Below are 12,874 nucleotides of genomic sequence, written 5' to 3' on the forward strand. Positions count from 1 at the left end.
TATTGATAAAGATTTCGATTGAGTAGACTAAAAATAAATAATATACGTTTTGCGCGTTTACATTTGAACGTACCGACGCAATATTTATTATATATATATACGAACAGCGCAAGGTTCGAGTTGACAAATTAACAGCAGTCGATACGTTGGCCGGGCTACACCTACACAAAGGCACAAAAGCTCCACGAGGGCATTGCACTCCCCGACACGGATTCCTGTGGCCACCCCCGTAACTAAAATTAAAACTACTTACTTAAAATTTAAAATACTTGACGTAATTTTTAAATTTTGTATAATATAATATATTATGTCATTCGTACCTACCTATACATAGGTTGTTGTACGTATAAATGTATAATAATATGATGGTTGGCGTTTGATACGAATATCATTATTTATCATATATGTGGTTTACTGATGTACTATATGTATACCTACTCAATGTGCATGATTTCTTTATTGTTTTTACATAGTAATATGTAAATATACAACGTAGTTAAGGGTTAAAAAACTTGTGATGCTTTTCCACAAAAATGTAGTTATTGCCTATATTGAATGCCTGCCAAAAATCGAAATCCTTCAAATTCTGTACAATATGTTCACCCCAAAGACCCCTAATTTGAGTAATTAGTGTAAAAACGTAAAAATATATAATAATATACGAGATATTATAATATACCAATAATATGTTAACAAGTTTTACACTTGTACGTGTACAATAAAATATTGTAATATTAATAGTGACATTAAAAATAAATACGTCTCAACTGATGGTTTATTAGGTTGAATATGGGATGACATTTGGCTACCGCCAACTTGTCTACATTAATACTTTATAGTGGCGTATACCTAAATAATGAGTGTTGCCTACGAGATGTTATAATATATGTTATACACATATATATAAATAAATCAATTATACACATATCAACGTATTTACATATGATATATTATTATTTACTGTCTAAATCTATTACAATTTACAGTATAACCACTATAAGAAAAACATAACAACGTTGATATCTTAATGTAATTTAATAATAATATTATATTGGTTTTTAAATACAGAAAACAGATTTCGCTATGAAATATTTGTGGAAAGGAAATTGACATTTTCTATAATATAATTCATTTTCATATACAGGTTGAGGCTATGGCGTTTTCTCGCAAGCCAACTCTGAAATATATTGAACACATGCAATAAGGCTTCGGTTGTCATGGAAACCGTAATAATAATAAATTTCACTGTCGATAGAAAAAAAGATTTCGTATATATATATATGTGTCAGATGATTTGTTGGGAAAATAAGGCCGAAAAGTCAAACGAAAAAATAAAAAATTATGTTTTAAATTATTTTATGATGCGCAATCCGCTCAAAATAGGAGATACGACGGCAAGACGCAACAGACGACATAATAATGCACATAATAATAATACCCGAGTGCGGTGTTTCATTGTCTATTTGTCTCGCGAGCAATATTGTTATCTAAACGGAAATTAAATAAATAAACACGCAACGTCGTTTGATAATAACTAATAAAGTAATAATATTATATTTACATTACTAAGTTAAATACACGCAATACGCATATTATTATGGACGTATAATATAATATAATATTATTATTATTCCGAAATGGTCACTGCTCAATGCTCAATCACTATTTACTCGCTGGTCGGCATGCGCGCGCACTCTCGCTCAGGTCGATCTATACATAAACGTTTTACACACGGTTCGGTGTTACGGCCGTGTTTTTGTGTGCGAGTTTGAACGTGTGTGTGCGCGTTTGTGAGCGTGTGTGAGCGTGTTTGAACGTGTGTGTACGATGAGGCTTACTTCTGGTGCTGTTGTGTATGGTGTTGCGACGGTGATCAATACGACGCAGTTTGCGTGACGTCAGCCCCCCGACGAGCTCGGCGACCAATGGTGGGGGTCGGTCGGTTGGCCCGTAAAACCAAGAGGAGAACTCGATCAGCTGGCTTTCATCTGTCTCTCGCTCTGGTTGTCGGTCCGTTTTCATTTTTTGTTTTCGTTTTTTGTATTATTGTTTTTAAAATATATACATACATATATTTTTATTTTTATTTTAATTGTTTTTAATCGTAATAATATATTATTATATCACACTCATATATAATAATATATATACATATAGATTTATTAATTTATTTGTTTCTTGTATAAAACATTAGTCTTAATTTTTTATTGTATTAACAGTTTACGAAGATCTCTTGTAAATATAAATAATTTATATTCTACTGCTATCTGCCATAGTATAAAGGTGAGTTGTTTTTTTAGTTTTTTTTAATATATTTTATTGTCAATTGTACAATTGTATCGGCGCACAGTAATTATTTACGCGATCTGTGCAAACAATCTGAGATTAATGGGCGTTTTGCATTATACGCTATCCTTTGTTCTCGTTGATGTACGTTTCGCGTATGATAGTTTATTTTTTGAAATTAAACTTGATTGTCTTGATTAATAATAATTAATAATATACACCATACGTCAATAATCGGCATAGGTATTATTAAATATTTAAATATTCTAATATTATATAAATAGGTATTTAAATATTTAATGTAAATAGATGTGCAAATCGTGCAATGGGTAATCGTGTCATTGGCTCATGTCCTCATGGGTAATATTATATCTTCTTGAATTATTTATTATTACGTCTCTACAATTAACAATTCGGCCCATTAACCCAATTAATATTATCGCAGACAGAGGCGTATGATGGTAAACTGGTTGTCTGTGAAATTTCGGGGCTGTTGTATTATAGTGTTCGACCGTTGGATAGCGATAATTATGTAGGTAATGGATGAATAGATAATATTATTATGTAAATAGTGAAAAAAAAATCAAAAAAAAAAAACAATAATAATTTATAATAAATAACACGATCAGCTGCGATCTATTTTATCATTCGATCGCTATAAATATAATAAATGATTATTTACAACGTATCGTCGGTTGTTCAGGGTCACGTCTCTGCCGACCGATATCGTTGACGGAATCGTACCTTTTACAGCTAATTGAGAAATTGTGTATAACCACATAATACCTATTAAATCGTACAGTCGCAATAGACGACTGTCGTATATTTTTTCGAACTTAGTCGTCGTAGCTCCAAACGCGCGAATGTGATGACAACAAAGCATAATAATAATAATAATATTATAATACTGCGATCGAGGATCGTCCGGGCCCTGCGCGTCGTGATGACGAGCGAAGAGACAAAGAGTCGCGAAACACACACACTTGACGGTGTCGTCGGAAGTCAGTAGGAGATCGGAGAGCGTCGGAAGAAAGAAATAGAGAAAGAGTGTGATGAGGTGATGGTATATTATACAGAGAAAGAACTAAAGAAGGGGTTATTTAACAGCTATGTATACAATATACATCGTATTCTATATGTTTCTATATACGTATGAATGTCTTTGTTCCCGTTGGCCGCCCGAACGCCGCGCGCCACCGCCCACCCGTGCACGTTCGGTCAGCTGTTTTCCATCGCTTTTGTTCCGTAACGATTTATTTTTTATTTTTATTATTCTCCGTTTACTCTTTACTCGCTACGGGTACCCGCTATTCCGTAAAATAATAATAATATAATATATATTTTATTACTGTATAGTGTATTCTGTATACCATTATTCATTATCGTAGCATTATATTATTAATATCGACGTCGAAAATAATATAAGAACGAAATATTTTACGAAGGAAAAAATCGTTATTGCGTAGGTACGTACAACGACGCTAATATGGCTGTACGAGTGTACGACGCGGATATCGTCCTAGTGTCTTATTGTGGCCCTGACGATCGGACTAACCGCCTTCCTTAATATTAATAAAAATTATAAACACTCGCGCGCGCGTCGAATGTAGGACGGTCGGAGGTCATCCGGGAATTTTTTAACGTTAAAAAAATCTGCAAAAGTATATTTAATGTTATTTTATTTAAATTGCAAATCGCGCCTACTTTCCCAATTCGATTGAACGCATAATATAATTACTATGTATTTTTACCGTCCTACTTGTTCACGTATATTCTACCTACGAGATGACCAACGTCAGTCATTGTTTTCCGAAAATGCATCGCATTAACTATAATTATTCGGATGCAAAATACATTATTATGGCATTATTTGAGCAATGCCAATTACACTCCGTCGGACCGTATATCCCCCGGCCGATAACAAATCTAATGGTTATAATAATAATAATAATACAACTTGTAAAACCGTTGTCAGTACCTAGTATTGCCTACTCAGTTGCATACGGTACGAGAATTCGTCGCAGTGTCATTGCTACTCATTATATTCGTCTTTGTGTTGCACTAATGCACTGTTGCAATATAAGTATATAACTCGAGGAAATCTAATGTATACGTATAATAATTGCATACCACCAATTCAGTATTATGGGTTATAAGCAAGATAGACCATTGATGCACAACAAGCAATCTTGTTTTGAAAAGCGCATCGGATGACGGTTGTAAAAAATATGACAATAAATAATAATGACCTTGTTTTAATTGAGAATGCAATTTTTGTTTTTAACAAGGCTATATTTTCTCATTCTGTTTTTCTTCTAATAACATTTTTTTTTATCTTTCTTACTGCCTAATAGTAATATTGATTTTTAACGTGTTAAACTCAAACGAACACTTAAAATATTTCCCGAAGTCATTAATATTTAATCGTTAAAACATTAATCGCCTTGGGATGTAGGTGCCCTTGACGCTATTGGTGCTGGATGATCACCTTGTTGTATGTATAGGTAAATAAATAAAATTAAATAGGTACAGTTAACATTTTTATTAAAAAACTGTTTTGTAAGAAAATTGGAGAAAATCCCTATACTGAGTTATTGTGTTGAACTTTCTATGTTATCGCGTGTTAATAAACTCTGATAAATATATAGTTATTTTTTTAATACGCAATTTCGTTGACCTATGTTATGGTCTAAATTTCAATATACAAAATTATTAACTCATTGTGTTGATAAGCGATGCGTAACAATTCTTCACAAACGGTCAATACTAAATAAAATAAATAATCCCATTTTTAAATACAGTTAATGACCATATAATCTTCATCGTATATTCGTCTATAATCCAGTCAATAATATGTTTCATTTTTCGTTTAATATATAAATGAAAAAAAACATTAAGTAATCATTAGTAAAGTGCACAACCGTGTACGGGAAAACGAATATGGTTAATAAAATGTTTTTAAACTTACTCCGCCATATAAAATAAACGTATAAAACGAAAAATGTCAAAGAATTGGGTTGGGTGGTGGGAAGATGAGCGAGCGAGTGAGAGAGAGTTGGATGATCCACAAACCGGTTTGCTTTGTTGTATAAAACGCTATATAACATAATATAACTATATTCTCGAAGTATACGTTATAATAATACATATTACGACGAATTTCACAATGGGTCTAAAAATGATAATCTGAATCTAAACCGATTTTGAGAATAATTACGTGCTCAATGCTCAAAATCCTTTCTCAGATATTTGTAGTATGTCTTATACAATAAGATAAAAAGAACACTATTGTACGGTGCGATAAAACCCTTTGTAGAAATGTAGAAGTAAATCAACATATTTCTTTGTTTGTTAAAATTCTTTAGTTTAAGAAAAAGTATTTGCTTTTCGTTGGTAAAACTAGTGACAAAATAACAAAATATTAACAAATCTGAGTCCTCGGTATAAATACAAAACCACTGTTCGTGAAGTTGGCCAGGAAACTCACTCGAAACACGACACTGAATATAATTTGCACTGATATAAATTATTAATGTATTGATAATGATAGGTACTGCAATTTTAATTTCCGCTTTAAATAACGCTGATGGCCACAGAATCCTTGGAAAAGCTGTATAATGTATTGGGATCACACTAGTTGTATAATTAATATACAAACAAGAATAATATATTATATAAATCATTACTACTGTATTTTAAATTTGTTATATTTATTAAACTGTCTTTATGGACTTTACAAAAGCGCCGTAATTAGTTTTTTGATTTAGGTATCCAACTAACTAGACAACTGCGTTGTAATTTTATATATTATTATTATTATTATTATTATAGTAATATAGTCAGTTAGTTACTTGTTAGAGGTATCTGCTGAATCAGATGAAACATTATGTACAGACCTACCTATTGAATTTATTATTAAAAGAAATTGCGTTTGTTTTTAGTCGTTGCATATAAGTTATGAGTTTTGACTTAATAAAAATGTAATTATTAACGTCGTATGTTCTAAAAGTTTCGCAGTTTTTCCTGGTCACTGTTTGGCAAATTATAATAGATTAATATTTTGCTTTGTGTTGGCAAAATGTATTGGCAAAGCTCGGCTCGTTGCCCTTGGCTCGAAAATGTTTCGTGTATATGTATATTTGTTTTTGTGCGTTAAAGTCCACTTGTTTATTAATTTTCGTTCGCTTTCACTTGCCAAAACATTTTTTCGACATTTTAATTATAGACAATTTTCACTATTTCACTTGCGCAATTTATGATTTTCCTATAAAAATAAAACCTCCAAAATTTATAGTTTTTATTTTATTTTTGTTACAGTTCCTGACTGACCCACAACTATTCGTGCCACAATTCTACAGAGATAAAATAAAGGTATGTGTACTCGGGTGCTCCTAATTTTTATAATATTATTAAATGCGACGGTTCCTCATAGAACGAGTACATTTTAGTGTTTTACTAAGAATATGTGTAAAGTACAAAACACTGCTATATGATTTTAGATATTTTGACTTGAGTACATCACGCATGTACTCAATGACATAACAATTCATTTTATGCCACTTGTGGGCACTATTCAGTTTACCAGGGTCGTTAAACTCTATGTGGCCTATATTTTCGATACTTCAAAGTTATTGAATATTGTTCAAACATAACCACAGTCCTATAGTTCGCAACATTTAAAGTATCTTTTACAATAGATTGTTGCTATGATATACAGCTGGCAATAGTTAAAGAAATGATGCTTTGTTAAAAAATATTTCTTGTTTACATAATTTTTATAAATATTGAAGACATACAATTACACACAAATAATAAGTATAATGGAATAAATAACAAAAAAAGAATAACAATTTTAGTCATTTACAATAAAACATAATATTAAATCTGTATTCGAGAAGATTAAACAAAAATTATACATTGTTTACTTTGTTAATTGTTTGTAGTTATTATTCATTATGTAATATATATTATGTTTTAGTAAAAAAGTAATTCTACTTTATAACAGATACCCGTTTCAAACATAATATAATCCAGATTTATTACGTTCAAGGTCACCACTCGGCACTCGCCACTTTCGAATATCAACAGTGTAACAATATTATTATTATTTATAATAACAAATACGCATAACATAAATAATGAAATATGTATTAAAACGAAACTAGTTTTACTGAACTTGACATTGTATATTTACTGTATGAAACTATATTATTATACCGACGACACGTGCAATCAAGTTGTATAATAATTAGTTAATCAAATTAGTTTGCATTGTATTAAAATTGTTTTTCTTAATTCGGTTTACATAAGTCTAATACTCTAATGGTTCAATAAAACTGAAAATAAACCAGCTTTTATTCGTTGTTAGCTATAAGTCTATAACTATCATATTTTATCAAGTATTCGCTATTCACTTTTATATCAACACATAAAAAAAAACCGAAATGATAAACTATTTTTAAGAGTACATACAGCTAATAAAACTGATATCTTGAAACCATTACTACCTATATAATAGTACCTACTCTGTTTCAACTTTGTCTTCTACACGTTATACTTAGGTTTAAAAGTGTTTGGTATTCTTATTTCTTTTCAGTTTTTTTATAACTTGAGATTTGTTTACAGCGAGCCAAAATGTTTTCGAACTTATCCAGCTGGTTCTACGGAAGTAACGCTACCGAAAAAAGTGACGAAGTCGTCGTCACTGATCCATGCCCAGACTCTTTAATCGAAGTTGACGAAAACTTCGAACCCATCGAAATTGACGAATCTGACGACTGGGTTATCCTTGGAAAAGGTAAATTAAATACATTTTTTTGTTATGTTATCTATTAGATACTTATTTTAATTTTAATTAGGTGAATCTGAGTCGGATTCTAAAAAGACTGATGATGAAGGGTGTGGAGCTGTAGTTGATCGCCACAGTCGATCATCTTCTTCCTGTCAAAATGAAGAGGGCTGGTTTGTTACTCCTCCTCCTTGCTTCACGTCTATTGGTCCAGCAGACATGGAGACGACACCTTTGGAGAATCTTCTCATTGAACATCCAAGCATGTCTGTATATCACAGCCCCACTGTGAGTTCAATAATGCCCGAGAGAAGAACTCTATCCTCAATTGCGAGTAACAGCGAGTCGTTTGATGACGATACACCAATTGTCTTTGAAGCCGTGAAATGCAAAGAAAAATTACCTAAACATCCCAAGAAAAAGACGCTGAAAAAATCTGTGCCCCTTGATGAATTCAAAATTGCACCTGAAACTATTTTGGGCAATGTACCAAGTGTTTTGTCATCTCCTGTTGTTGAGATTAAAAAAGTAGAACGTTCTCAAACGGAAATGTTTCCAGTATTGGCTCCAATTTCTAAGGCCAAAGTATGCTCTCCACCAGCTATTCGTAGCTATAAAGAAGTAGCTGCATCATTAAAACGAAGACAACCAAAAAATGACATGTCTGAAATAAAACACGTTAAAATCGAATCCAAAGTCGAAGTTGTTGAGCCACCTCAAACTGTTTTGCCTATGGAAGAAGAAACACAGACAGTTGTGAAAGTCTTTACTCCTAAAAAAGTCATGAAAAAAGGTCGCAAACCACCATGCCCATTGCCTCATTTAATGAAAAATGAGTCGCAAAAGATGCCAAAAGAAATAATTGTTCCTAAAATCCGTGCCCAAGAACGGTTGGTCAGGTTGAGTTCCTTTAGCATCATACAATCTGATGTGCCAAAAAGCTGTAAAACACCAAAAAAAAATGCTATAAAACCAGTTGTTGAAAAGCAACAAAAGTCTAACAGTAATTCAACAATTTGTGTTGAAGCACAAAAACCTGTGTCTGTTTTAGATACTGAAGAAAAAAAGAAAAAGAAGGTACAACAAAAATCTATTGTTAAAGAAGTAAAACATGAGATGATAGAGTCTCACCCAGTTACCCAAACAGCAGTGGTAAGACCAAAATGTGATGTAATTGAAAAGAGGGACCAAAAGTCTCCTGTAAAAAAAGAGAACATCATCATACCATTGACGACTTCCATTGCCCTTAATTCTTTAGTGTCTAGACCTGAAGAAAATGCTTACAAGCACGAGTTGCTTAAAAGAGAGCTGGCAATGATTGCTGGCACCAATAAGGCACAGAAGGTAAGATCAGCTATGATATTTTGACCATTTAACTTGACATTTTAAATCAATGCTGAATAATTAAGAAATTATTCTATGGCATTATACAAAAATTATTAACAGCATATTTTTTTTTCTAATAATATATTGTATTAATTGACTTAAAAATTTTATTTGCAGCTGCAAGCACACAGGGAAACTCGTATTTTAAGTCGCAACCAGCTGACTCATATCAATCGTGTAAATTTGATGTTGAGTGCAAGTAACAAAAGACTGAGGAGGGCCGACAAAAACATGCGACCGTCGGGTGCTAACAACAATCGTAAATGCTGTTAACTCTAAATAGTAATAAAAAAATCAATTATACTGGCTTCTAATTTAATCAGTTAGTAAAATTATAATAGGTTGAAATAATATTATTTTAGCTTACATTGGGTCAAGGGAAAAAATAACAAAAGATACAAAAAAAGTAAAAAATGTTAACAAAATAGAAAAGTATAAAAAATGAAAACTAAAAAAAAAAAATGCGTGTCTATTAATTATATAATTACTATATCCAGTTTATAAAAATTAGTACACAGCATTATTTATAATTTTTAGTAACTGATTAATTAGGGGATTACCAATTTTAAACAATTTATTTCTTCTTCAATATAAGTGCTAATAACTTTTAGCTAACATTTGGCTATTATATTGCTACTGTATTTAAATTAAATTAAAAATATATTAAATAATAAAAAATTATTTTGATTTAAATATTTCATAATCATAAACCAGATAGTAATATTTTAAAATATAGTGTTTATAATTGAAGAGAAATAAGAAATAAATTATTTAGAATAAAGTAAGACAATGCTAAGTTTTATTAATTTTACCTAATGTCATATGTATGTTGTTTAAGTTAAACATTCATTGCTGTTTAAGTTACCAAGCAATAAAAACTGTAATATTTGGCCAGTATACAGATATTTTATCAAAAGTATTTCCTCCATATATAAAAACCAAAATAAATTATTATTTGTACCTGATAAAAATGACCAGCTTTTTGAGCAGTTCTATATTGTATGTACACCTTTTAAAATATAAGTTGTATTTTAGGTTCTTTTTAATTTATTTAAATTAACAATAATATTTAAAATGTATGTAGTTTTATTTTTAAATGTAAGGTGTAACACCATTACATTTTTACTCTAATCAATACTGGTAAATGCAATGGCTAGGCCTTACATTTGTGTGTATGATAATTTTATTTATTAATTTCTATAAATTACCATATTATCATTAATTCAATATAATATTATCTAACGCTGTAATATTATTATTAAAATGAAAAAAAAAAATGTATAATATACATAAATATTAAATAGCTGTACATTATATATTATAGAAAAAAAAATCATTATACTAGAAGATAACATTATTTTACATGATGATAATACGTCAAAATATGTAATACATAGTTTCTAAATATTATAATTACTAATTAGGTGCATATTATAAGTATTTTGTTTTACTTCTTAAATTTCTTTACTATATATTATATTACGAGCACAGATATTGGATTTGTAAACAATTTATTTTAGTAATTCGATTACACTACATTATTTTCTGAATTTTTTCAGAGTTGTCTGAGTTAATTGTTGAATATTTGATAACGTTTAAAATTATATATATATTAGATAAAGTATAGATAGTATTGGACAGTTGTTCATCAATCACTACTAAAAATCAGCAATAATTTGAGTTCATAATATTGTTCACTGATTAGAAATATAATATATTATTGAGATCATTTTATTTGTCATTATATAATATATAAGTATGATCATTAAATTGATGTTTCAAACAATATAATAGCGATACCTAAGAAATCCAATTTTAAAAAGGCTTTCACTTACATGAATTTTATTCAATTTATGAAAGTATCATAGTTATGTTAACTATTCATTTTTAATGTGTTAATGAAAACATTTTTTCAAAGAGCACTGTGTTTGGATTGATGTTTAATTATAAATGGTATTGGTATTAATAATACTCATAAATTATTTGTTAAATATTACCTTTTTTTAATGTGTAAACTAATATATTATTTATAATATTTATATTTATTTTAAACATATAATTTACATCAACGTTGTTATAAATTGTTGATAGCTTTTTTTTTTATTTGAATGAATATTTAACCGTGTACACAATTAATAAAAGTAATGTGTATACAAGACCATGAGATTGTAAAATATGCTTTATTATAATTATTACTATTACTATTATATTTTATCATTTTTCTGATTTGGTTTGTAATATTAAAAATAAAAGTATGTCAAAACCTGTGATCTAAAATAAAACTTCTATGAAGCAATAAGATAAAAATTATGTAAAAATTAGAATGACATTCTTAAAATGTATTAAAATCAATTGTTCGATTTATATAATATTGTAAAAAAAAGTCTATAAGTATATCAACTATATTTTGTAGAGACAAATCTTGTTAAAAATTGCTGATTGCACATGTCAACTATGTATTAAGTGACGAACATGTATTGCAAAGTGAAGCTATATAACGACTATATTAATATGTAATATGCTGTAATTATTGTACTTAAAAAAATATTATGTCCACCATTATTTTATTATTTGATTCATAAATTTCCAATTTTATTTATCGATTTAGTGACACAAGATTCATATTTACATTATATTATATTATATTATAATAACTCTTAGGGTACAAGTTTGTGTTCAAAAGAAAAAGAAAAAAGATTGATAAAATAAAAAAAAAGTATTAAATTATCTGAACATAATTTTTTTGTGTTTTTATTTACTTAATTAGCTATGTTATTTCTATACTTAATGTTAATCCTGTTACCTGTGTTTCATATGCTAATTTTCAATACTAAATAGTAACTATTATTTTAGACTATTATTAGTTACAAATTTCCATAAGATATTTCATTTTTAATTTGACTACTGATGACTGTAGATTATGATAATTATTATTGATTACTAGTAGTTTATATTATACAGTTTATAAGCTTTTAGTAATGCGTTATATAAATTATTTATTCCGTTTTCCTTTACAAATAGTTTATTCAATGCGCCTCTTTGAACAATGCGTCATGCAATGAAAATCTCAAAATTTTATACTGAACATCACCCCTTAATAGTATGTTATCATTTGTCTTGTTCAATTAATATGTTAAGGTATAGTTTATTGTATAAACCTTTTGTTGGTTTTGGTCACTAGCCTGTTAAAATTAAAACATTAGTTCTATTTTTATGTTTGGGGAGAATAGAAATACAATGGGTTTACCCTGACTTAGCACCTACCCAATTATAAGATAAGCCCTTTTAAATACGCATATATATTAAATATAATTGTTTCAAATTGAAGTAAGTGAGTAGTAAGTTTCAAATTTAAAGAAAAAATTATTTGATTGAAAGTTTTATACTTTTATGATTAAACAAAATTGACGATAT

At 29.4% G+C, this 12,874-nt stretch overlaps 1 protein-coding gene across 1 annotated transcript; it reads left to right on the plus strand.

Moving 5' to 3' along the window:
• The first annotated feature begins 1,969 nt into the window (after nucleotides 1-1,969).
• LOC132941814 (uncharacterized) lies at nucleotides 1,970-12,198 on the plus strand. The gene is made up of 5 exons (XM_061010000.1): nucleotides 1,970-2,283; nucleotides 6,604-6,657; nucleotides 7,912-8,083; nucleotides 8,145-9,418; nucleotides 9,578-12,198. Exons 3-5 carry the CDS (start codon nucleotides 7,921-7,923, stop codon nucleotides 9,731-9,733), a joined length of 1,593 nt encoding a protein of 530 aa, XP_060865983.1. The 5' UTR covers nucleotides 1,970-2,283; nucleotides 6,604-6,657; nucleotides 7,912-7,920; the 3' UTR covers nucleotides 9,734-12,198.
• Nucleotides 12,199-12,874: the final 676 nt, after the last annotated feature.

This window comes from Metopolophium dirhodum, chromosome 3 (assembly GCF_019925205.1).
Source record: "Metopolophium dirhodum isolate CAU chromosome 3, ASM1992520v1, whole genome shotgun sequence".
Taxonomy (NCBI): Eukaryota; Metazoa; Arthropoda; class Insecta; order Hemiptera; family Aphididae; genus Metopolophium; species Metopolophium dirhodum.

Bases quoted from the DNA above. Each gene is read 5' to 3' on its own strand.
- LOC132941814 (XM_061010000.1), top strand. From the start codon at position 7,921: ATGTTTTCGAACTTATCCAGCTGGTTCTACGGAAGTAACGCTACCGAA. The intron at 8,084-8,144 runs GTAAATTAAATA...AATTTTAATTAG, and splicing joins CTGGGTTATCCTTGGAAAAG to GTGAATCTGAGTCGGATTCT. The intron at 9,419-9,577 runs GTAAGATCAGCT...TTTTATTTGCAG, and splicing joins GCACCAATAAGGCACAGAAG to CTGCAAGCACACAGGGAAAC.